This window comes from Hemicordylus capensis, chromosome 2 (genome assembly GCF_027244095.1).
Source record: "Hemicordylus capensis ecotype Gifberg chromosome 2, rHemCap1.1.pri, whole genome shotgun sequence".
NCBI classification, from domain to species: Eukaryota; Metazoa; Chordata; class Lepidosauria; order Squamata; family Cordylidae; genus Hemicordylus; species Hemicordylus capensis.
The window spans coordinates 402,106,127-402,131,752 of record NC_069658.1 but is presented as its reverse complement, the minus strand read 5'-3'; the positions used below and the strand labels follow the sequence as shown (position 1 = coordinate 402,131,752).

The 25,626-nt window shown below is 45.3% G+C and overlaps 1 protein-coding gene and 1 long non-coding RNA gene across 2 annotated transcripts; one reads left to right on the top strand and one right to left on the bottom strand.

Moving 5' to 3' along the window:
• Nucleotides 1–1,063: 1,063 nt before the first annotated feature.
• On the bottom strand, nt 1,064–15,540 carry LOC128345770 (uncharacterized). Its single transcript, XR_008316643.1, has 3 exons — nt 15,326–15,540; nt 6,931–6,993; nt 1,064–1,172 (listed from the first exon to the last, which is right to left on the bottom strand). It is a non-coding gene; the product is annotated as an uncharacterized LOC128345770 (long non-coding RNA).
• NPTX1 (neuronal pentraxin 1) lies at nt 15,520–25,241 on the top strand. The gene is made up of 5 exons (XM_053298218.1): nt 15,520–16,234; nt 16,619–16,826; nt 17,752–17,996; nt 19,044–19,223; nt 21,027–25,241. The coding sequence occupies exons 1-5, from the start codon at nt 15,722–15,724 to the stop codon at nt 21,246–21,248; spliced, it is 1,368 nt and encodes a 455-aa protein (XP_053154193.1). The 5' UTR covers nt 15,520–15,721; the 3' UTR covers nt 21,249–25,241.
• Nucleotides 25,242–25,626: the final 385 nt, after the last annotated feature.

Genomic DNA, 25,626 nt, shown 5'->3' with positions numbered 1-25,626 from the left:
CCCTGGATCCCTTTTTGAAAATCAGTGTTACATTTGCTACTTTCCAGTCCTCTGGTACAGAGCCTGATTGAAGGGATAAGTTATATATTTTTGCAAGGAGGTTGGCAATTTCACATTTGAGTTCTTTGAGGACTCTTGGATGGATGCCATCCAGCCCTGGCGATTTGCTAGTTTTCAGTTTTTCTGGACTGTTTAGAATAGATCATCTCTTGTCACTGCTATCTGACTCAGTTCTTTAGCCTCCATCCCCGAAAAGCCTTGTTCAGGAACAGATATATGCTCAGTATCCTCTGCCGTAAAGACGGACACAAAGAACTCATTTAGCTTCTCTGCAACCTCCATATCCTCCTTAATAATCCCTTTCACTCCCTCATTGTCTAATGGTCCAACTGCCTCCCTTGCAGGTTTCTTGCATCTGATGTATTTAAAGAAGGGTTTTTTTATTCCCCTTGATGTTTTTAGCTAAATGTTCCTCAAACTCCCTTTTCGCCTCCCTTATTGTCACCTTGCATTTCTTTTGCCACAGTCTGTGTTCCTAACTTCCTTTCTATTCTCTTCATTTGAACAGGCCTTCCAATTTCAGAAGGAAGTCTTCTTCCCTTTTATGGCTTCCTTGACGGTACCCGTTAGCCATGCTGGCATCCTCCTGGACTTAGTGGTACTTTTCCTCCTTTTGGGTATACAATCTAACTGGGCTTCTAATATTGTGGTTTTGAGTAAACTCCATGCACTCTGGAGTGAAGTGACTTTCCTGATTTTCCCTTTCAGCTTTCTTTTCTCCATACTCCTCATTTTGGAGAAGTTTTCTCTTCTGAAATTCAAAATGTCTGTGTTAGACTTCCTTGGTGATTCTCTCCCCGTATGTATGCTGGATTTGATTGCACTATGGTCACTCTTCCTTAAAGGGTCAATGACATTGACATCACTAAGTGGTATGATATAGATAAGATAACCCTAAATCCCATGGTATGTAACAGACTGGTCCTCTACGGAGCTCAGCTTCTAACATGAAAGGGTTCCAAACCAACCTGAAAGCCACACTATCTGACCTGGAAGCCCTTACCTCTAGTTCCATATGTGTCAGGGCTGGCTGTGGATCCTCAATGATGAGGAAAAATCCTCTGTGTATGCTCAGAGGTAGCCTCTTTTTCACAAATCCCAGGGCTGGACGCCTGGTAAGAAAAAAGATTCCAGGGCTAAGCTGAAGGTAGACCTTTGCTCAAGTTAAAGTCTTGCCAGCCATTATCCTACACCAAGTGTGAGTCAGGGGCAGGATGCACAGACAGAGCCTTATGAACTAACTGGCAGCCGTGCCCCCCACCCAGAGGCATATCTAGGGAAAATAGCGCCTAGGGCAAGCACTGAAATTGCGCCCCCGTCCAAGCATCTGACACCCATCTTTCAGATAACTTTACCATAATATCAGCTCAAAAATACAAGTCAAGCTCATTCATCTTTTAATATTTCAAAAACTATTTAGCAGTGGACGTAGCCAGACCAAAAAATGCTGGAAAAATACAAATTTCAGTATGCTGAGGCTCATGAAATACCCAAATACTATGTGGAGGTGTACTTGGAAAACTGAACAGAAGTGCCTGTCTAATTCTCTACTCTGCATTGTAGCATCACTATTACATAAGTTTTAAAATAAATGGAGAATTTGACTTTTCCCAGATGCTCTGAAAATATGCAGAGTGAACTGTCACTGCTTGGAATATATTCTAGTATTTCAGAAAGACAGCTAAAATGAGAGAAAGAGAGCAAGAAGCTCCCAGTGGGCCTTAATACTAAGGATTTCACACTGATTCAAAGACAAACTCACCATTAATAGCCATATTATTAAGACATCACATTTAACTCACTTATCACAAGAAGCAAAGTAAGAGCAAATAAATACAATCCTAGCTCATAAGCTTCAGCTCAGTATCCACAAGCCCTGATTCTCTGTACATAGTGCCAAACTGAATATGTGTACAGTGAATTATATTATACAAAATTTATTTTTTTTACCTGTATCCCCTTCGAGGGGCTTCCTAAAGGCCATGTGGGGGGGATCTGCAAAGTTTTCCCCTCCCTCGCTGGCCTCTAGGGCCTCGCAGTGACTATTTGGGCATGTGCGGTGGCCATTTTGTTTACAGTGGCCATTTAAAATATATATAATTTTTAAAAATGGCGCCCCCTTCAAGTGGCGCCCGGAGCACGTGCCCTGCCTGCCCTACCCTAGATACGCCCCCGCCCCCGAATCTAGCCTTCAGTAGACTAGACCAAGTGGCTCCTGTCACATTCCTAGATTGCAAAAAAGGTCTGCCCTTGTTCTGACAGGTGCTGCTGCTCCCATTCATACATATTGGCACTAAAATGTCTGTGGGGGGTGATGCAAATTGGATTAACATGGTCCCTGTCTACAGAACTTATCGTCTACATTCAATGGAAAAGACAGGGATGGGAAAGAGGGTGAAAGTCAGGGTTTGTCAAATGAGGGTCATGTGAAGAGGTGAGAGAGAGTGATGTGACAACAATAGGAATTCTATCTTTCTGTCTATCATATTTCTATACCGCCTGAAATAAACATTTCTTTATATCAGGGAAGGTGATGCTTGTGAGTGGTGTAAGGAGAGCAGGAGGCTCCCTTGTCTTCTCCCTCCTTCCCATGCAGTTCCATTCTTCTTCCCCCTCCCCCCACCGAAGCATGGTGCCTTCCCCTCATCACTCAGCTCCACCCCACTCCATGCTGTACCCTCTATGATTACTTTGCTAGGTGTTGGTTTTTTGTTTTTTTTTAGGGTTTGATGCCGTTTTAAGCCGCAAATTAAAATTTTAATGAAACTTCATAACTCTGGTACCCAAATGCAATGTAATATTGATAGGAGCTGTGCATCCAGCAAGCAAATTGCCCCAGAAAGCTTCTTAGGATCTTATGCAATATGTAACAAAATTAATTATTTGCAATGAAAGGATCCTTGTCTCTGTAGCATTGCTGAGATCTGGCTGGTATAAAGAACCCCTGCTTTATTATTTGGCTGCAAATGTCAGGCACCAAGAAAGATATTGACTTTGGAGATGGGGACAGCAAGAAAAAGAAAGCATCATGTATGGAGATCTGCAAAAAGGGGACTGCAGCAAAATGCAGCAAACTTCAGACCAAAATCTTTGCCTGCCTTCTAGAGCAAAGGAGCTTTCCATCTTAAAGGCACAGACAGCTTTCTAAAGGAGCTCTTCTGATTATAAAGTGCCCCACTGCTGAAGCAGACCAAGCTCTCAATGAACATCCAAAACAATGAAGCTGGAGAGCTCAAGATTCAAACCAGTTCTGTCCCACTTACTTGAGAGTGGACTTAACCAGCTTAAATCCAATATCATTCTGTCAAATGGGTTGTTGTGGATCATGCTGTCTGCATGAATGTGAGCATTGCAGAAATGTTCATCTTTAATTTGGAAGATTAAGTTGCAGCCCTAAACCCCAATGCAACTTCTACTGGGAGTTCTCTGAATTGCTAGGCTACCCATCTTAGTACAGTTAGGTAGTTTGGGGGTTACTGGCATAATGGCATCTGAGACCATGCTGGATAAAGAAAATCATTAAAAAGAGTAAGGACAACAAGTAATAAAGCAGAGCACAATGGTTTACAAGATACAATAAAAAGGCAAAGATAAAATGTCTCTGAGCCATCCAACAGTTTTCGCAAAGGTAAAAAGAGCACACAAATCCATCCCATCTCTCAGTCAGTGCAGAGTCTGAATTGCTTTAACCCCTAGCTGGTCTGCAGCATAACTGTGAAAGACCCTGGGAATTGATATAAACTTGACAGGAACTTGGGACAGCACAATCCGTGTTGTAACTCTTTGAAGAAGAGCCAGTTCCTACAGAATGTGTTAGGGCTGCTTTGAATTTGGCACATTTTCTACAAAGAAACATCTTCCAGATATGAAGTGGTGTGCAAGTCACTAGGCTGTCATGTCGGACTATTTCACATGCATGCATTTCACTAGGTAGATACACAGTGCACATACACTGGGAACCTGGAGCCAATCACAATTTGCCAGCATGTATACCACATAGCAAATGCAATATAGATATACGTGTAATTTACAGTCAGTCTGAATGCTAGTTCCTACATGGACATTCATCCCATTTGAAGTAGCTTTAAAGTAATAAAACCAAATGCATGGGGAGTGAGCCCTGATGGCCTTCGTATTAGCCCTGTGTGGGTCAATCTGGTGACTTCTCTTGGAACATTCCTTGCTATAGCCTCTGGTTCCTGCCCATTGCCCAGGGGAGGGTACCCAAGATGCCTTATTTTCCACTCCAATGGATTTCTTCGTACAATTGCTTTCATTTGCAGTACTGTATTGTGTCTGTGTGGGGCTTGGGGTAGAAGTAAGAATCGGACATGCCTATTCAGCATCCATCAAGAATGGCACCGAGAATGGAGTGTCTGTGCGGTGAATTTCATTGATAATCTAAAGGGCAGAATGGGTAAGGACAGCCATGTTCAGAAGGCATCAGAAACTGGAGCTAGAGAGAAAGTAATAATACTGGCATTTTTATAGCTTCTTTTGTTATTTTTAGTGTGCAAAGTGTTCCACATGTATTGTCTTGTTATAATCCTTACAACAAGCCTGTAAGGGAAGCATCAGGATCCCCATATTGCAGCTGAGACTGAGAGCAAATGGCTTGACAAGGCTACCTGGTGAGTTCATGGCAGAAGCAAGATTTGAGCTGGGGACATGCTGCTGCTGGCCGGCAGTTTGAACTCTAAATCACTACACGACACCATTTGGAGGCTCCACCTGGGAGCATCCTTAACAGATGGCCTAGAGACTATGCAATAACCAGGAAGTCCTCCCACTGGTCCTCCAAGCCTCTGCCTCTTGCCCACGGCTTGCTGCTACCCACACCCTTCTCCCTTATAATGGCTGGAGATGCCAACATCTGATCCCATTGTGGTGTGGCCATGTTGTGGTTGCTGGAGAGCTTTGGACTTGTGTGGGCTCCTTTGGTAATGGTTGGGGTTGACCCCTATATTTTCCTGGCAGGGTTTCTTTGCCTTTAACAGCTGCATGACAAGAAGAGATTCAGCAAGCTACATTGTCCACCTTACTCCATTGCCATGTCTGTGAAAACTTGCACTCTTCAAATTGTTACTTGTGATGCTGTTAGGGCACAGAAACATCACCAAAAGGGGCTAATAACCCTAGTAAGAGAGTGGCATGGTTGTGCAGGGAGCAGTTGTGTTCAGGGACAGCAATCAATCAATCGAGCAATGTTGTTGTTGTTGTTGTTGTTGTTGTTGTTAAATGCATTTATATAGCACTACCTAAGTGTTCAAATTGCTTGAGCTCATAGAGTTGGTGAGGGCTATGAGAGCCATCTATGTGGGCCAATCCCTATTTGATACAGGAAGTCCAGAGTCAGGCCATCTCCAACATATGGCTGCTCAACCATGGCCTGAAGACCTCCAGTGAGGGAGAATCCACCACCCCTCCCTCCCTAGTAATGGGTCCCATGGTCAAACTGCTTTTACTGTTAAGAAGCTTCTCCTAGGTTCAGCTAAAAACAACTGTCCTTTCACTCAAGCCCATTAGATCTAGTTCTGCCCTCTGGAGCAGCAGAGGGCAAGTCTTTGCCCTCTTCTTCCGTTTGAAAAATGTGATGTTGTTCCCCTCTCAGTCTTCTTTTCTCCAGGCTAAACATGCCCAGTTCCTTCAATGTTTCCTTATGAGGCTTGTTTCCCAGATCTCTGACACACATTCAGAGGTAATCCTAAGGTAATGTTCTGTGAATATCCAACAGGGGGTACGATTTTTTATGATCTCTCCCCACTTCCTGCTGCATCCCTCTTGTTCTGTATGTCATCTTGTTCCAGAAGATCCCCCAGTTCTCAGGAGCAGATGCTCAGGGACTGCAGGCAGGGGGTGCAGAGAGGAGGGGGGATTGGTGAAAATTTATCCTTTCCCTTGTACAAATGAAAATTCTCCCATTCACAGAGTGACACCATTATATAAATAAAATATATGAATTATATATATAATTTATATAATTATATAAGTATCCCATTACACACACACACACACACACACACACACACACACACACACACAGTCATTATTGTCCATCCATCCATCCATCCATCTATCTTATTTCTCTCTCTCTCTCTCTCTCTCTCTCTCTCTCTCTCTGTATACTGCTTTGGAAAAAATTGTTGAAAAGTGGTATATAAATATTTTTTGTTGTTGTATTGTCTCTCCTGCATTCTAGAAACTCTAGATGAAGCCCAAGATCAGTGTCTAACACATAGTGAGGCTAATCAGTTTCAGACTGCATAACTCCTTCTGTACTCCATCTTAAGATTGTTAAAAACTAGAGCTCCTACACCATGCCAAAATTTTCCCCAATTTTTACTTTTAAAAGCCCAAATAAGGGTTCTGGGAACTAAAAAAACTTGCTTAAGATTTTGTGTCATTTTGGTTGATCCTGATAAAGGTATCACTAGTATTGTGGCTTGGGGATTTTGTTCAAATGGACCAATACAGTGGTTATGAACCCATTAGGTCAGCAGTCCTTGTAGCAGCACCTCTGTAAGGTGGGCTAGTATTATTATTTTCATATTGCAGGGGTAGGGAGGGCAGGCAAGAATGACTTGACTAAGGCCACTTTCTGAGTTTCTGGCTCAGGAGAACTTGAGTTGGGTCTTCCAGGCTCCTGATCGCAGCTTCTGAGCCAGCTGCTTCCCATCAACAGCTCTCAGCTTCATTCAGCACCCCCTACATAATTTTCACGCCAACATTACGCCTGCCTGCAGTCTTTTCCTATGGATTGAACAAACTGTCCTCCTAATGAACAAACCCCTCCAAATTCTCTTCTCATGCCAACCTTAACTCTCCCCCCACCCTTACTCCTTGCATTCTACACCACTTCTCTTGGCTGACCTTCACAAGGGAGTGATGTTTTGATGGCATCAGCTTAGATGAATTGCACAAGGCTCATCCTACCTGCAAAAACAAGAAAGAAAAGAAAAGAACAAAACAAAGGAAAAGCAAGTCAGCCAGAAACATAGACATTTTGTTTTTAATGTGGGGAGAATTGTTAAAAGTTCAAGGGATAATTTTCATGCACATGGACTAAACTAAAGCCTCAAAAGAACTGATGTGCTTCTGTGCACAAAGCAACCACTCTGGGAAAACTATGATGCAATTCATTCAGCTTTCCATTTCAGGGAAGAAATGTATCCATTAGTAAAGCATAGTTCAAATTCAGAATATGACTCTTTCAATCTATTATACTGAGCTCAATTTCATAATATGCAACATTTTTAATATGGACAAGCATTAGGAAAAGAACATTGGCCATAGGTGGCAATGGTTTATGTCAATGTTTATACTGTCCATCACTTACACTGAGACAAAATGGCCCTGATCCAGCTCCAGCTGTGGGCAACTACTTGCAACTCATTCAGATGTGTTTCCATATTTGCATCAAAAGATACTTCCAGCTAGATACTTCCAGCCAGTTCATTGAAGCCCAGATGAATATCCGTATCAGCAGCAGCTGCACTCAGGGAAGCCTGCTTTTCCATATAGATTACCCTTACTGGATTGGCATAAACGAGTTCAAGTTATCAGGCATGTTGTATGAGTGCTGCAACCCTACAACATCCAACTCAAGAAAACTCTAGTTCTACTCCAACAATTGGTAACTGAATATATGCATTATGAATATATGACACATAATTTAATTTGCTTGCAGTATTTCATGTAATAAGAACTGGCATATTTTGGCAAAAACTGGTAAAGCAAAAAACAAGGAGAGAAGTAAAGGAACTAAGGATTAGTCACTGTGGAGGGACAGGTGAAACACCTTCAACAGAAACCATGAGGACTAGAACTAATGAAAACTAGACATTTTCTTCAGTGTAGAGCTGAGCAGCTAAAGATGTTGGATTTTGTGACTGATTGATATTATATTTTGGGCTTGCACAGTGAATCCACAGATACACTGGATTGTATCTAGCCCCAATAAAAGAGTATTGCACATAAATCTAATCTAATCCATTTATTCATCCTTCTGTGAACAGTTCATAGAAAATGTGACAGAGGAGGATTTAGGACGCTGATAGTGTTAATATTTGTACCTGTGTTAACTGTACTATAAAGATATTCTTGTATTCAAATTGACCAGCATTTGCCAGGGGAATCCCATCAAATTGTGTCAAACATGTATTTTGATCTCTCCTGGTTTGTCTCATGCAAATCACTGCTCTTTTGAAAGACAAACTCCTGGAAGTTTAAAGTTCTTGTATTTCAAAGACAAGGTTCCAGAGGAGTAAATGTGTGTTAGTCTTTTGCAGCAAAAGCAACACAGTATGTTGTGACACCGTAAAGACCAACAAACCTATTGTGGTTTCATGAGCTTTCATGGAGCAGAAATGACATGAGCTTTCATGGAGCAGAGCTCACTTCATCTCATGCATGAAGGGAGACCCTAATACCTGAAAGCTAGTGTAATATAGCAGCAAAGAGACTGAGCCTAATGAGGACTTCCTTGGGTGGAATCTCAACTATGCCAGGAACTCACAAGGGCGCCCTCTCCCCACCCATGACCGTATGGGATGGTGATGGGGCACTGGTAAGGGGAAATGTGTGCACTCACTTCTCATCACACATTAGGAGCCATTAGGTGGCAAGAATAAAAACTGGCTCACTGTTATGTTCTAGTCCTTTTGCATGCTGCTTTGTATGGGTCAAAAAGCCAGATAAAAATATCTTAAGTACAAGAGATACAAAACTAGAGTGATTACGCTAGAGCAGCACAACCTACTTCTAAGTCAGAGCTGCTCAACTTTGGCCCTCCTGCAGATGCTGGTCTACAACTCCCATAATCCCTGGCTAATGGCCACTGTGGCTGGCGATTATGGGAGTTGTAGTCCGAAAACAGCTGAGGGGCCAAAGCTGAGCAGGCCTGTCCTAAGGCATATGCTGCCTTACCCTAGGACTGGGAGCTGGACGATGACACAATGAAGAATTCAGAAGCTGTATCTCAGGTAGGTGCGGATCTATAATTGAACACACAGGTTCCAAGAACCAATGGGCTCCTGCCTCTGGGGCCGCCTTGATCGCTTCCCCCACCCTGCTGGCTAGCCACTCCTGCGGCTGCTACACGTGTGTGGTATGGGGAGGCTGAAAGCGGGAGAAAGAGTGTCCGCACACCCTGAAGGAAGTGGTGGGAGCACTGAAGGCTTCTGCAGCGCTGTGGGGTCTCCTTTTAGCCCTGTGTGCTGTGCATCGGCAGCGGCATGCGACATGGTGCACATGGGGAGGGGGAGTAGCCACTGCTGGGGGAAGCTGCCACCTGGGAGGAGAAGCCACTGCTCGTGTGAACACATTTCGCTTATGCCTTCCCTATGCCACTGATGTCAAGGCCACTTGAGCCATTTGCCATAGGAGAACAATATGTGGTGAGCCTTAGGATTGTGTGGAGGAAGGCACCATATTCAATAGACACTGGAAACTAATATGTGTGCAATTTGCTCCCAAAAGATAGGGAAGGGAAATAAATTGCACATAAACTGTAACCATGTATGCCAGGATAACACACACCTTCTGGAGTGTGGTGGTGGGGGAGGGCATGGGAACTCCTGGGGGCACACCAGTGAACGTGATCACATGTAGCATCTTGTCAGGACAGAAGAACAATTGTCTGAATACCATTGAGGTTATTTTCTGAGACAATAACGCTTGTACTAGGACATGCCATTTCTGGGTGTTTTGGTCTAACACTCTCACTATCTTGGAAGCACACAAACAATAACAGGTAGCTACATTTGGCAATTGGGGAGGGACATCCAAAACAGACTAATAAAATTATGTCTGCATAATTTCTGCGTTAAGAATGCTCTAAGTTGCAGATTTTGAGGTTCTTATACCATATCTAGCTTTTCTCTCCCCACCCCCACTTTTGCTTTGCTTAACATCCAGTCTGATGGAAGGTTCTGGAGAACTCAAAAGTTCATTGCTCACAATTTTAGTCATTCTGGTTTATCCTATTAAAGCATTTAATAGACAGTGATGTTTGAATTTTCTCTGTGTTGGGTCATTCATTGTGCTTTCAAGAAACTGTGTACTATAAAGTCCATCCTCCTCTGGTTAGAAGCAGAGGTGCACTTAGGCAATTTTGGAGCCGGGACCTAAGGCCCCCCACTGCTGGAGGCTCCCCCCACTGCAAGTTAAGCATTATCCCCCTATACACACACACACACACACACACACACACACTCCATGACAAACACGGTATTTTTAACACATGGGGTACATTTATGCAAATATGCAGTAGCAGAAACATTTCAACACGCAACTTAACATATTCCCATCCCACATATTTCTTTCCCCACTCCCCCCTCTGTCTCTAAAGCACCTGGCACAGGTGATTATCACATTTGGCCGCCCTGCACAGTGCAGGCCAGCAGCGACCACACCGCCCGGGACAGTCTAAAGAGGATTTAGGGGCCCCCAGGGGGTGTGGAGGGCCTGGACTTTGGCCCCGAAGTCCGGGGTAAGAGTGCCACTGGTTAGAAGAGAGAAGTAATGCTCTTGTTTATGTGATCATTTTAGCCAGAGAATGATCTAAAAACTCCTGATTTTGCCAGAGGATTCTTGATTCTGAACCCCTGAATATGTCATTCTTTCAACCAGGGGCGTAGCTATAATTGAACGAAAGGGTTCAAAGAACAAGGGCCCCCAGCTCCAGAGGGCCCTCCAGCTACATCCCTCCCTATTTTTTTATTATCTCCCTCAGCCTGGGGGGCCACCAGAAATAAGGATGAACACGGGCCCCCTCTCCCCTAGCTACGCCCCTGCTTTCAACAAGAAATTGAAATGAAGTAAGAGGATGTTAACTCATAATCAAAGAACATGTGAGTAGGCCTTCTGTTCCAATGAATCTGTAGAGATTCCTAATAGTGCTTGACTCAATGGACCTCTGAATGCATCAGTCCAAGGGAAAGCACAGCCATCAGCGCCTCCTTCATTCTTCCCTATGATTCTTGCAAAGCATTGTGACCTGCAGCCAATGAATCCTAGGCAGAGCTCCAGCAAAGCACCAGGGGCTGTTGGCTCATTGCCCAGAACATGTGCATTTGATGGGAGGTTGGGTTTAGTTTTCTGCTTCCTGGCTTTGCCTCTCCCTCTGAAAGCCCTGGCTGTTACTGGTATCTTCCCCCTGGCAGGGAGGCAACGTCCCAGTCCCTCTGGGGTGGCTGCTCAGTGCAGCTGTTTCTAGTTAGTGCCTGAGGCTGGCACCATTCTGCCTCTTCTCCCTCTTTTCCCTTGAAGGATGTCAGAAGCACCTCCACCGACTCCTTGCCTCTGGCTTCGAAGCAGTCAGATTGTGCTCCGGAACTGCTGTTTCTCCCTGTTACCTCCAGAAGCTGTTCTCCTTTGCTAATCCCTTAAGAAATCACCAAGCAAAATTCTCAGCAAGGAAATGTCAAAACCTTGGGATTTGTAGATTTCTTGCTTCATCCGGATTTAAAGCACTAAAAGCAAACGGGTGTGAGAAGGAGAAAAACCTCTGCCTTTAGAGAAGGGGTCTTGCAAAGCCAGAGTGCTCAGTGGGGTAATACTAATCCGAGGATCCCGCGTGCCAGTTCATCACTGGCCTTCAAAACCGAACGCAAATATCTCCATTCATACTAATGGCTGTTTAGCAGGGCCCTCTCCCACTTCCCCACTTTTCAAAGGCAGGCTGGGGGATCCATGAGCAAGCGGCCGCCTTTCGATTACTAGAATGGCCTTATAGAAGCTTGCTTTAAAAACACACCCGCTAGGAGTCTCAAGACTGGAGAACAATGTGGGTCCAGGGGCGAAGAATCTCATTGGGAAAGTCTCTCTCCTGAGGCCAGATCAGTCAGTCTGCAGCCCCGGCGAGCGACCCCGGTACCGTTACTGCCCGTCCCTCCCCGCCGCCGCTTCTACTTCAGCCCGGACAGCCTCGGCTCAGTTCTGTCCAAAAGCAGTGCGGAGAAACACGGGGCGGAGGGAGCCGGTTTGTTTAGGCCTCGCGGGGCGGGGCGAGGAGTTTGTAGAACTCTTCAGGAGGGGGAGCTGAGCAAGCGGGAGACCCTTTCGCCCGAGGGACTAGCAGGCAGGCTGCTGCTCTCTCCTTTAAGGTGGCCCGGATGGGAAAGAACGCAATTCTGTTGTTGGTTCGGTTTGGCGTTTGCGCTCGGTGAGTTCCAGAATTCCAAAGTGGGTAGCTACCTAGTACTGCCTCTGGCTGCTGCTGCACCCCGCTCTGCCCAAAGCCTCACAGTTCAGTACTCCGGACTGAGCCTCCAGGGGCCTTTTTGATTTGTCTTGCTGCTCCTAAAGGAGCCTTTCTCGCAGAGCACTGCCCTGCCCTGCCTCGATCGCTCTCTGCAGAGACGCCTCCAGGCTTCCCAGAAGAACCTGCGTCCCTTCCCAAAGGGTGACTCGACCGCCAGAGACCACCTTAGCGACAAGAAGGGGACAGACATGTAGTGGAGCAGAAAGAGGGCCGGGGGCGGGGGCGGGGGAGAGTTACTGATCCTATACATGTTTCCTTCTTTCTCCCTTCCCTGAACAAGAGATTCGCTTTTGTTCCTCAGCGGCTTTCTCGTCCCATATCAAGGCCGCCATTCTTAGCATAAAGCTCAGCAGCCCATAACTACCAACCTTGAAGTCTCTCTCTCTCTCTCTCTCTCTCTGTGTGTGTGTGTGTGGGCCTGTGGATGAGGTAGGATCGAAGCCAAAGATGCCAAGATGCCCCCGTAACCAGCTGTTTGATGACACTCGTGAGGAAATCTGGCTGCTCATATTATCCATCACCGCGCTCCCTTCTCAAATTGGGGAGGGGGTTAAGATATTAGGGAAGACATGGAGGCAGCCTTCTCCCTTGTTCAACACCACGTGTAAGGAAGCACAACAACCCATACCCGTAAACTGTGCTAGATGCAATTGGTTGTTGTGATTATGTCTGTCCAAGAGCAGGACTTTGAAGCTTGCTGTAATCTCCTCTCTCCTCCGCGCGCGCACACACACACACACACACACACAAGCACACGCAACGTACACAGCTGAAACCTAAAATGGAAGCCCAGGCAGCTCTGCATCAGCGGACTCCAAGCATGATGAGAGTGCGTGATCAATGAAGGGAATGACATCTGGGGAATAACTTTTACACCCACCGGGCTGCGCGCGGGCACGCACGCACACACACTCCCCCTTCTCATGCCTGCCCCAGCCCCTGCCCCGCCATCCCCAGAGGAGGCAGGCAGCCAGTCAAGCACAAGAAAGGAGGAGGAGGAGGAGGAGGAGGAGGAAGTAAGGGAGACTTGGCTCGGTTCTTCGATCGCTCCCTTCTCGGCTCAGAAAGCCCTAGAGGAGGCTCGGTGCTGTGCGGGAAGGTGTCAGGTACCCTGCCAAGCAAGCAGACTCTGTTCATTCAAGAGCCGGTGCCACGAGAAGCAGGAGGAAATGAGTTTCTTCCGCTGACTCGCTGAGTGCTCCAAAGGCGCATCCCTTGGGCGGATGTTTCATGCGGGAAAGCTCGCCTTTACTGGAAACGAGTCTCCCCCGCCTGGGAAAGGGGGGTGGGGGTGGCGGAGGGGTCTGTGAGGAGGATCCGGGGGGTCCTTTTCTTTCCTGTGGTTGACGTCTAACCCCTGCCTGGCCAGCAATCTAGAGATCCAGAGTCGGTGGTGTTAAACTGAGGCGCCTGGCCTCGGGTTGGAAAGCCGGGCGAACGTCCCTGGAAACAGAGGCCGAGAGAAGGCAGGCGCTGCCTCTCTGGTACCTTTTTAAACGAAACAAATCCGCTGCTAGGCATCAGTTGTTGCTACAATCGGAAGAAGGGGAAATGGAGCAACAGCGACAACAACCCGGCACGAAAGAGTGGAGAGGAGGAGGGTGGGACTGGGAGCAGCCGGGCTTCGCTTGATCGGGGCTCAGTTCTGGGCATCTGGGCATGGACAAAGTTCCATAGGCACTGAGTATTCACAGTGAGCCTCTACACGCTTTGGGATGGATAAGGGAAGGAAGAGATTTTAGAACGGGGAAGATACAGCGTCGGGCACTAACACCTCTCTTTGTAGGAACTAATTACTACCTGATCGGTATAGAAGGAGAGATAAATTGTAGGTTAGCAAGCCAGGGCAGGGCTGCAGAAAAGAATTCAGGGACAGAGAGCGAAAGAGAGAATAAGAGGATTTTCAGGGTGAATTCCCGCCCTGGATCCTGGGATTCTACAATGTGGATTATATTATATAGAATATGCGTGTATAATCACCCACTTCCCTCGTTCTGGATCCTCCTTATCTTCTACTTCCCGCCATTGGCCCAGCCTGACCTTCCACCATGGCCTTCCGTTCCCAAACGAGAAAGGACACCATCACACCTACCATATACAGAGAGTGACTTACACCGTAGTCACCCGAAACGCACTCAAGGGTCTTGTGCATCAGTTATATACACTATACAATCCAGGGGTGTAGCTATAATTGAGCAGGTGGGTTCAAAGAACCGGCCCGCAACTCGCGAAGGCCCCCCAAGCTCCACCCCTCCCTATTTTCTTCATTATCTCCCTCACTCCGAAGGGCCGCTGTGGAGAGGGATGAACACGGCCCCCTCTCCCCGAGCTACGCCCCTGAAATCCCAGGGCTAGATTGTACCTTAAAGTCCTCCTAAGCTATTCCACTGAGGATGGGGGCGAGAAGAGTTGTGTTCCAACAACACCTGAGGACCCCAGCGGGGAGCCACCTGCCCTAAACGATCACCCAACACCATCTTGACTGTAGCAGGGCTTCTTCTGACACATGCTTATCTTATGCACCAAGGGCTCCGTCATAAATGCAAGCACATCTGCAGGGACTATTATGTTTGCTTAATGTATGTATGTATTTAATACAGTGCCATCCATGTACATGGCGCTTTACAAGTATAGGACAGGTCCCGGTCTGTAGGAACGTACCATCTAAAAATCCACACGAGGTCACCAGAGGAAGGGGAGGGGAAAAGAGGTAGGATTAAACGGGCGGCGGAACATGCAAATGTTTCAATTACACTGCTTGAGCTTCGTTACAATAGGGGAAAGGGGACAAAGGCATTGTGTCAAACACCAGACCGAGGAATAACACACAAAGCACGTGGAGCTACGCACGTACGTACACGGATCTGGTTTTAACACCACTGGCACCACAAACAAACACAGGGTTCCTCGAACCGTACAGCCCTACGTTCTCCCCAACGCAGCCACACTCGAAATAATCTAACACAGAGAGAATATTCTATTGCCCACCACATTATTACGCACCCCTGCTGCACTTCAACACGCTCAAGGTACACACACACTGTCATGCCGAGGATAACTCACACACTGCTGCACACGCGCATGCACTACGTATCTGTCACACCGCTGGGTTCTGGCGCGCTGGGCGCCCCTACCCACCGCGAGTTCTCCCTGCTCCCACCGCTCCATTCATTCATAGCAAGGAAAAGCAGGCAGTAGCGCGCCATTATCAGACTTGGTCAATACCTCCGGGACCCTCTACTTTTACTTAGGCCATCTTAAACAGGAGACATGATGGTCACAAGGCAATTAAACAGGGATTCCACCCCATTATGACGTCAATGGCGTGGTAGCCCCGCCCGCTCCTTATAAAAGGAGCCCGCGTACCGCAGTCGGCTCAGCAGTTCGGTGGACAGTTCCATGGTGCTGAAAGTAAGCCCAGGGTTTCGGGGCTCCGCGTCTGTTGGAAACTTTGCCCCAGCCATGTTTGCAGGAGTTCGGTGCAGCCTCGTGTTGGCTTCTTTTTTATTCCTGAGAGGATGCGCCCAGAATTTCGGGCAGACTCGGTTTATCTGCACCTCGGTGCCGGTGGATATGGACATGTGCACTTCTTCCATGCAGAGCGGCGGCAGCACAGAGGACCTGAAGACCACCGTGTTACAGCTCCGGGAAACGGTGCTTCAGCAAAAGGAGACCATCATGAACCAAAAGGAAACCATTAGGGAACTGACCACTAAGCTGGGCAGATGTGAGAGCCAGAGCTTGCTGGAGACAGTCCCCAACGAATCCAAAACGGGTGGGGGCTCCAACAGAAAGCAGACCGGCTCTTCCAAAAACACCATGGGAGATCTCTCCCGGACTCCAGCTGCCGAGACCTTGAGCCAACTTGGACAAACTTTGCAGTCACTTAAAACAAGGCTAGAAACCCTGGAGGTACAACTTTCTCCTTTTCTGTTATTGCTTAGAACTAGCCAAAGAAACACACCAGACGTGGCTTTGGGTCACCCATTTCGTGCAATTCTTCGTGTCGCTTTAATGCTGCAACCTTTGCCCCGTTCTAGAGGTAAAATGCCCGCAGTGACATCTGAAGTAGTCTCTGCCATCCACCCCACCCCCCTGCACCCGGTGTGCTTCTATGGCATATTGGGTGCTTCCCTTTAATGAAGTGATGCTCTTTTGCTTGGTAAGCTCTAAATGAGTTTAGCGGTCAGTGTAGCCGGCGTCCGAACGAGCCTCTGGTAAATAATGCTGTGGTGTTAATTTGGTTTGCAACAATCCACTTACTATCTTTGCTTCTCCCCTCCCCACCCTGCACAGCAATTCAGTAGGATGAATTCTTCGAGCCAGACCAATTCCCTGAAGGATATACTTCAGAATAACATTGATGACTTGGAGAAGCAAGTGTTGTCCCGAATTAACAGCTTGGAAGAAGGAAAGTACAATCCCAAGAATGAGTCTGAAGAAAGAGGGAAAATAGAAAGCACTTTAACTTCCCTTCACCAAAGGATCAGTGACCTAGAGAAAGGTAAAAAGCTTAGACTGACACTGTCGGTGTTTATTTTGAATAATGTCACATTTGGAGGGCAGAAGTTATCTATAGCTCTACTGTGTCCCTCCCCACATGCACACACTCCACTTTACACAGCAGTCTCCTCTTCTGTTGTCAGTAATTCTTCAGTTTAAGAATTAATGTTTTCCATTTCAACTGTGAACAAATTTAACTCTGCTGCTTGATCCCTCTCTAAATCCAGCAGGCAGAAGTGAGTGTATGTTTAGAAGGGAGGGTATGTTTATGTGCTGTGGGAAATGGCAATAAATAATATGTAATTGTTCCAAAATAATATTTTTCAAAGAGGAATTAAATATATATTCTCCATTAGTAAGACTAAAACTCAGCTCATCCTTACATACAACAAATGCACCTTCCATTGACTAGCCTCGTGTAACTTAAATGTATTGGGTCTACCCTCTAAGTGACCTAGGACAATCTATAGCATTTCATTCCTCTTTCAAGCAATTTGTGTAACTTAAACTTTCACAAGATGGGTAGTTATGCCCAGTCAAACCCTTTGTTCTCCGCTTTCCTTCTGGGCTGATTAGTGTTCATAATATTTTTTTAGCTTTATGATAAAAAATTAAAAGGTTGGAGGTGAAAGAAGAGAGAAAAAGACCCTATTCCCCAAGCGCCATCCATGTGACTAGGATTAGAGTGCAGAAATGTGCTGAAGGGATTTAAACAGTGCCATCTTAAGGCTCATTATATAATAGAAAGAAAGAAAGAGAGAGGGCGGGGGGAGAATCTATGGGAACACATTTGGCCCAGGCTCCTAGCCTTGGTGCAGAAAAAGGACTCAAGGTGTCTTGTAATTACACCTACATATCCTGTAATTGTATCACCCCTAATAGACCACCCTTAGTACCCACCTTATCCTCTCTTCATTTTCTCCCAGGTCAGAAGGACAACAGGCCAACAGACAAGTTTCAGCTGACTTTCCCCTTGAGAACTAACTACATGTATGCCAAGGTGAAGAAAAGCCTGCCAGAGATGTATGCCTTTACCATTTGCATGTGGATAAAATCCAACGCCTCACCAGGTGTAGGTACACCCTTCTCCTATGCAGTACCTGGACAAGCCAATGAACTGGTGCTTATTGAGTGGGGCAACAATCCGATGGAGATTCTTATCAACGACAAGGTAAGGAACAGAGACATCAGCATTGAACATACTTTAGCTAAACAATGATAGTCTTAAACCTTCTTCCCCAAATATCTTGTAGTATCCTTCACACAAGGTGAGCACAACTGCAAACCCTTGGTGATGGCATTGGTTGATACTGCAATCAGAAGTGTATTAGAATACAGGAACTCTGTTTTTTAAAAGTGAAATAATAGAAAATGAGTGAAAATGCTTCAACCCTTTTCTTTGGGGGAAGATATAGATATATAACGAAAATTCAGGCATATTTAAAAACAAATTAGTTAGTGGAGCTTATATTTAGCTTGCCCTCCAGGGAAGTAGCTGCATATTTCAGAAGACCTGATTTCCTCTTCTTTCCCCAACATTTATTCACTTAGAAAGAGGCCATTGTACAGCTCATTGTACAAGTTTACAGTTATATCCACCCAGTCATTCTGGGTGTATATTCTTGTGGCCCCAAATCAAGCACAAGTGCAGCAGGAATCAGGCCTTTATGTACAGGTAATTTTGTAGAGTTTGCAGAGTGCAGATTACTAACCCCACATATATTCACAAGCCATCCATTTGCTTAGGTTGTCAAATGTACATACCACTCCAAATGTATTGTGATATTTAGCAATAGAGGCAACCATCCTCAAGGTTTTCAGAAGACAAGGAATATCTTTTCAGATTGTAAAAAAACCATCAAACATGTCATAGGCTTCTTAAAATTCAAAATATCATAGATATGACATCCTGGTCATTTCAACATCCTGGTCATTGTACTTAGGATGTTTAAGTCCTCAAGGCTGATTCTGTGTCCTTGAAGATAAAAGAAAGATTGCCATTATCTTTACTTGGTGTAGATTCCAGATCTTTGCCACCCCCACTCCCAATCTCCAGGAATAACAAAGAGATTGGAGAGCTTAGTGGCAGCTTTGAGAATCGGGTGAGCTTTTTTCTGTAATTAAAACATAAGCTAGACTAACCTGGACTAGCAGCCAGGTCTCCTGTTCACTATTATACACAGAAGGTATTACCTGCAGTAATTTTTTCCACTCTCAGGTAGCAAAGCTCCCATTTGTCATTAATGATGGAAAATGGCACCACATCTGCATCACATGGACAACCCGGGATGGTGTCTGGGAGGCTTATCAGGATGGCACACAACGAGGCAATGGAGAAAACTTGGCCCCTTATCATCCTATCAAACCACAAGGGGTCCTTGTCCTAGGACAGGAACAGGTAAGGTTGAAGGCATAGGTGGAGAGGGTGGCTGCAGGGGTTTGTCTATATCCTACACAAAATTTGCAGTAATTGAATGTAATGACTGGTATAGAAGTCATTCTATACCAGTGTATTACACATAGATCAAACCTGTAGATTCTACTTTGGTTTAAGTTCAGTGGACCTGGATTTCCCCCTCTGAATTCTGCCAAGCTTCCAAAGTGTATTATCCAGATTTAACCTAGTGGGTTCTGGTAATTTTGGATGTTCTATTGTCTCAACAGGTCTTGTCATGTATGTGTAGATGCCTCCTGTGCTGATGAGGTGTGATGATGTCTTCATACCACATTGGCACAGGGTGCCTGGTACATGTGCTGTATAAGGCTTATTGCAATGTGGCAGCCCATGGAATCATGTCAAGATCCATAGGACTCTAAACAATTACCCTAATCCAGTGGTTCCCAATCTGGGAGCCTCCAGATGTTGCTGAACTACAACTCCCATTACCCACACTACAATTTAGGGTAGCTGGGGATGATGGGAGTTGTAGTTCAGCCACACTGGGAGGCTCCCAGATTGCCCTAATCAATGCAGAACAGTTCCACCATGGGTAGCACTGCAAATTTGTTTCATAGAATTTAATAGTATCTCTACCTAGTATAAGAGCAGAAGGAAGTTGGGGATGCAGGTGGGGGGAGGATAAAGTCTAGCAGAATGCGGAGAAGGTTCTCAAGCGAGTAGGAGATAGGAACCTATCTACGCCCTTCTGTCATAAATATTAAAGCACATGCACACACGCATGCACACATACGCGTGTGTGTGCGTGCGCACACACACACACACACACACACACACACTTCAAAATGGCGACTGGCCTGCTTATTTGACAAATGGAACATTTGTTCCAGACATAGCAATTCCAGCGTGAATCATGGTTTCAAGTCCCAGTTTATCAATTTTCTCAGGGTGGAAAACAACAATGCTACTGAACCAGCTCAGTGTGTGTGTATGTGTGTGCGCGTGTGTGTGCGCGCACACACACACAGCATCTTCATTGTATTGTGGGTTGTGATTACCCATAGGAGGGGAAACAAAAAGAAGCAGGCTGCTGCTGTCCTGATTGCTGCATCTCTAAAGCTAGCTCCACAGAGAGACGAATCTTTCACACACTACAGGGCATTCAAAATTCCTCCTTCCACTTCTCAAAAAAGCAGGCAGTTATTCCCCCCCACCCTGACCACTACATATAGCATAACTGACCTAGATCAACTGCATCAGCCACTTACACAGTGTGTTCACTCAGACACACAGCTGCAGCCAGAAAGTGAAAGTTGTGGTATCAAATTATTTCACATAGTCTTTCAGTTCATTACATTTCCACACAGCCAAGCCTCAAGATGCAGGACCCAACCTCATCATGGCCCATTTCATTATATTCCCTGACTGTTTCGCTCCCACAATAACACAAGGACTTTATATATGTGCATACACGTCCCTTTTCCCACTCCACTAGGCTAGTGCCAGGGACTAAAGGTTCTATTTTTGAAAGTTGATTCCATGGAAAATGCATTTCAAGGACTGCATCCTTCCTCCCCCTTATTGAACTCTTCTGGTGTGGTCTATTCCTGCTGACCTTTCCAGGCTACCGTAAAAGCTTTCTGGCTTGTTTCAAGTGCTTACTCTGTCAGGCTGTTGGATTTCCAGTGCTGGGTTGCCTCCTCCTGGGAGAAGCTCTTTTAGACCAGAATAATCGTCACATTGTATCAGAGTAAAGGAGAATGACATTTTCAAAATGTGTGCCTTCCATTTCTCTTTTTAAAGGATACCCTTGGCGGTGGATTTGATGCCACCCAGGCATTCGTGGGGGAATTGGCTCATTTCAACATCTGGGACCGAAAACTCACCCCAGGAGAGATTTACAACCTGGCCACTTGCAGCACCAAAGCCCTGTCAGGTAGTGTCATAGCCTGGTCTGAGACCAACATTGATATTTATGGTGGAGCCACCAAATGGACATTTGAAGCTTGTCGTCAGATCAACTAAAAGTGCTGCTCTTCCCTCCCTCCCATTCCAAATCCATTTAACCCTTGGTTAACAGACATTCGCCCCACCCAGGAATGAATTATGGACAAATCTGTTTCCCTTCTTTCTTCTGTCTCTTTTCCCCCCTTCTTCCTTTCCTTTTAAAATTCTGTTTGTTGTTCTAAAGCATCAATCATGTTTTTTGTCTAGGAGACTTGGACCAAGTTTCTTAGACAACTTTAAGGCAACTTGGAACTTTGCAATCTGACAAGTAGGGGAGAGGGTTCATTGTCCCCCCCCCCGCCTCCCTCCTTTCTTTTGTCCCACTCCCCTCTGGATTGAGACTTGATTATCTTTTCATTTTGCTTTATGAAGTCTCATCATGAACGGTCTGATTTTTCTGGCTTGCCAACTTCGTTTCGAAGCCTGAGTGCCTTTGGGCTGGTGCGACTCTTTCAGCACATTTGTCTTCATTTGCATATACTTTTTAAAGGATATCTCTATATTCCTACTCTACTCGATGTCTTTTAAGCAGCCATTCACCTGTGGGCAGATTTTTATTTTCTATTTTGTATTACAAAAAATAATAATATTTGAGTGATAGCAGGTTCAAATGCTTTTGAATGACACATGATGGTGGCTTGACTGTGGGTTAAGGAAGATTTGGGGTGGGGGTAGAACTGTTTTCTTAGCTTTTCCAGGGCCCCCATAGCCTCCCCCCAACTGTGTACATTCCTGGCTATGGACAGAGCACAACAGAGCCATCTTTGCCCTTCAGGGCACACACATGTGAGACTCAGGAGCATTGCCAGGCCAAGTATTCTAGACGGTTTGTCCAGATCCTGGGATATTTGTAGGAGTATTTGTCTCATCTGTTTGAATGGAGCTGCAGAACAGCTCCCTTCCCTACTCTGCCTTCATTTTGCTGTATAGCCTAAAGGAGCTGCCTCTGTTAGCCATCACAGAACCTCTGCCTAGTCCAGAGTCACTTCCTTGCACAGGCATTAGTTATGGCTTCTCTCAAAACTCTGTGACCTGAAGATAGTAGAGAATTCCCTGATTCATTCCATTCTCTCTCCCTTCTCAGTTCTGCAGTAAGCTCTTAAATTGCCTTCTCCTCCAAAGGTAAAGCATCTTGGACCTCCCACAGAACATTTGGCTGGGAGAAGGGAATCTTCCTCCCCATCCCATATTTCCTTATGAGACAGTCCCTCATCAATGCTCCTTTTTCTCTCTCACTAAGAGCCATAAACCTGAAGGGCTGCGGGGGGCGGGGGGGCGGGGGGGCTGTCAGCTGCAAAGCATGCTGTTGCAGTCTGATTTCCATGGCCACACTGCTGAGCTGAGATTTTTGCCTTTTAAATACAAATTGGGTTCATTGCAGGTGGCAGGATGTATAGTGCGATGAGCCTTGCCTGCCCTATGCTCATTGGACCCAGTGGGATTTGAGGTATACTTTGCTTTCATAAAGGTTAAGAGTCCTTCCTTTTTGAAGGGAATAAAGGAACTGTTTGAGAGAGGTGGGTTTATATATATAGGAAAAAAGCAAATGGGAAAGGAAGCAGAATAAAGGGCAAACCCTGGTTTTGCTCCAAAGCCCTAGGGGATTAAAACAAGGATGTGGCCTCTCCACACATCTGTTTGCTCAACAATCAGCAAAGAGCCTGCACTATATTTTTAAAGCAACACAAGGGATGCCTAATGAACTGTATGAATGTGTGGAGCCCTGCACAAACCTCTCTGAAGGAGAAAAGTGCATTTCTTTTTCTAATATAGTCAGACTTGTTTGTAACTTGAAAGGTATCAACTATCTGAGAAGGTATAGCTGTTGGCCTTTCTCATGGGGACTGTGGTTCGGTTGGGAGAGTGCCTCTTTCCCCACCTTTAGTGGCAACTGGTTGCCTAGTGCTGTGTTGTTTCAGTGAAGTGTGTTGGTTCTGTCCCAGTTTGTGGCACCCTTAGATTTCCTGCAGGCTTACAGAGGAGGCAAGGGGTGCACTGTTGTTTCTTGCATGTTTCAGTAGGTGCCTCAATCGTGTTTTACCTGGTCTAATGCTTGCCTGCTTGCATGGGCTACTGCAGAGCTGTGGGGGTTTACTGAGCGATAGTTCATGCTATAAAAAACAGTCATCTGAGCACATTCATAGAGGACAGGTGTGGCTGAAAAAAGGTGACTAGGGATGCAGCGTTCTTCCCTGTGATAAACAGCACTACACCTTTTAAAATCATATATTTAAAAATCCCATGTAAAACCTTGGTGATTATTAAATCAGTGGGAACATTCCCTTCAGCCCCATCTTTAAGCCCTGGGCACCCAGAACTCTCAGTTCAGCAATTGAGCTGTCCCCAAAGGCAGCAGTGGAAGCCGTCCTTTAACCACCTCTGCCTTGCAACGTACACTGTGCTGTCGGATCAGTCCTACTGACACTTACCAAACTGGATGTGCTTGGAGCTGTCCCTTCAGTACCACTGTGGATGGTCCTTTCTACTCCAGGCTTACTGGGAGTTGTACTTCCATCACCAGGTTGTTCTAGAGAATGTGGAGTAAAGAACTGACTCACCCAAACCAAGCCTTCTGCATAATATGATTGATTTCCCTCTTGTGCGTAATAATACATGCCTCTCTCAGGTAATGTCCTTTGATGAAAACAAAAAGACCACTGCACAAGCAGCGTGTTTGCCTAAATATGGTCTGACAGTTCCCAAAGGCCTCCTCCTAAAGAAATGATTCACTGGCCATTTACACCGATGTAGTTCCATTGAATACTAGAAGGCTACATCAGTTTAGGAAGTCAATGAATCATCTTTTGGCACTGGATCCTAAACATGTGTAACTAAAAAGTAAGTTCTATTCACTTTTATCGAGCTTACTTGCAAACAGTGTTTAGAATCTCCGCTTAAGTGTCATAGCCATTGAAATACCTTTTACTGTCCCTTGAAAGTTTAGTTACTGTTTGAAATGTAAGCATTTCTGCTTTTGTAAACTAAAAAAAAAAAATCTTGTTGTAAAAGGAGTTTACTACCAAGAAAAGTATTTTTTATTAGAAGAGAATATATAGGAAATGAACTGATATTCCTGAAAAAAATACTTTTAAGCTGCAAATGAAGGAAAAAAGAATGACAAAGCTTATTTTGAAATAGATAATATTTTATATGGTTTCTTTTTTTAAAAAAAAGAACTCCTGGTTTGTACTAATAGACTGAAGCCATCACCCCTTTAAACAATATTCCCCTCTACCTTCCCAGTAAAGAAGTTTTTCCAGACTGGGGGAGGAAAGGGAGGGATTAAGGACAAGCTCATGAGGCTTAATGAGCCATTTTGACCAATTCTAAAGCTATGGCAAATGAATATGCAACATGGATAGGCATGTAATAGGCAGTTCAAGGATGATGCTGCACTATGGGAAGGCTGCTGCTAGTCAGAGATCTGTGGGTCATGTGACCACCTATAGACACAATGCTAGAGTGCTGGGAGGGGGAAATCTATCTGTAATTGACACAAACCCAACCTAGATATCTATCTTTTAAATCTCTGCTCAGGGCAGCATATTTTAAGCAGTGTTATTTGAAAATAAAATTGTACCTTGTAAGATCAATCTGTTAACGATCCTTATTGGAAACTTTCTTGCAACTAATAATGAATGTAAGTACAATTTGATGAAGGGGGGAAACATGTTAAGAAAAAGAAATCCAGTCCAAATTGCATGTGATTTGCCAAAATTAAAAAGGGTGATAGTGATAACAATTGTATATACTGTACAGTGTGAAAGAGGATAAATGTTTCTGGAGTTATCATTCTGTTAACCAAAGCTGTATATTTTTCCTATTTCTTCTATCAGTCTTTACTGGGTTTTGAATGAGTTGTTATATCTTACATCCACAGTCCACATCAGCAGTTCTGAAAATGCACTGTTTCTACTGGCTCTCTTCATGCTTCCCTCCCTCCCATTTTATTGCTGGAACTACATGAATTGTCGAATTTATTTTTACACAATAAAGAGTGATGAAAGACAAGAGGCTCTGTTGGTTTTCAAATATTTACTTCCCAGCACTGGGATACAGTTCTTTAGTCAGCCAGGAACTTCCTGAGTGAACTCTGCATGGGAACAAGCAGGCATGTCTTATGCTGCTGAGCTGACAGGCAGCAGAAACCTCACATCCAGATCCCCCAGGATTGCAGCACAGATTGTGGCCTTCTGCCATGGCTCTGAAAACAACAGTGAATGCTCTCTGGCCAAGTGGATCAGCTGACCAGCAGCTGAGTGCCAATTGGCTACTCCTTGCTCACAACCTCCCTTTTCCTGCCAACCTCTCTATCTTAGCAATTAGGTTTGCCCAGCCTCTTGCTGTTCCTGGTTCTTCCTCTGGTACCAATTTGAGAGAACCTATTTTTCTTGGT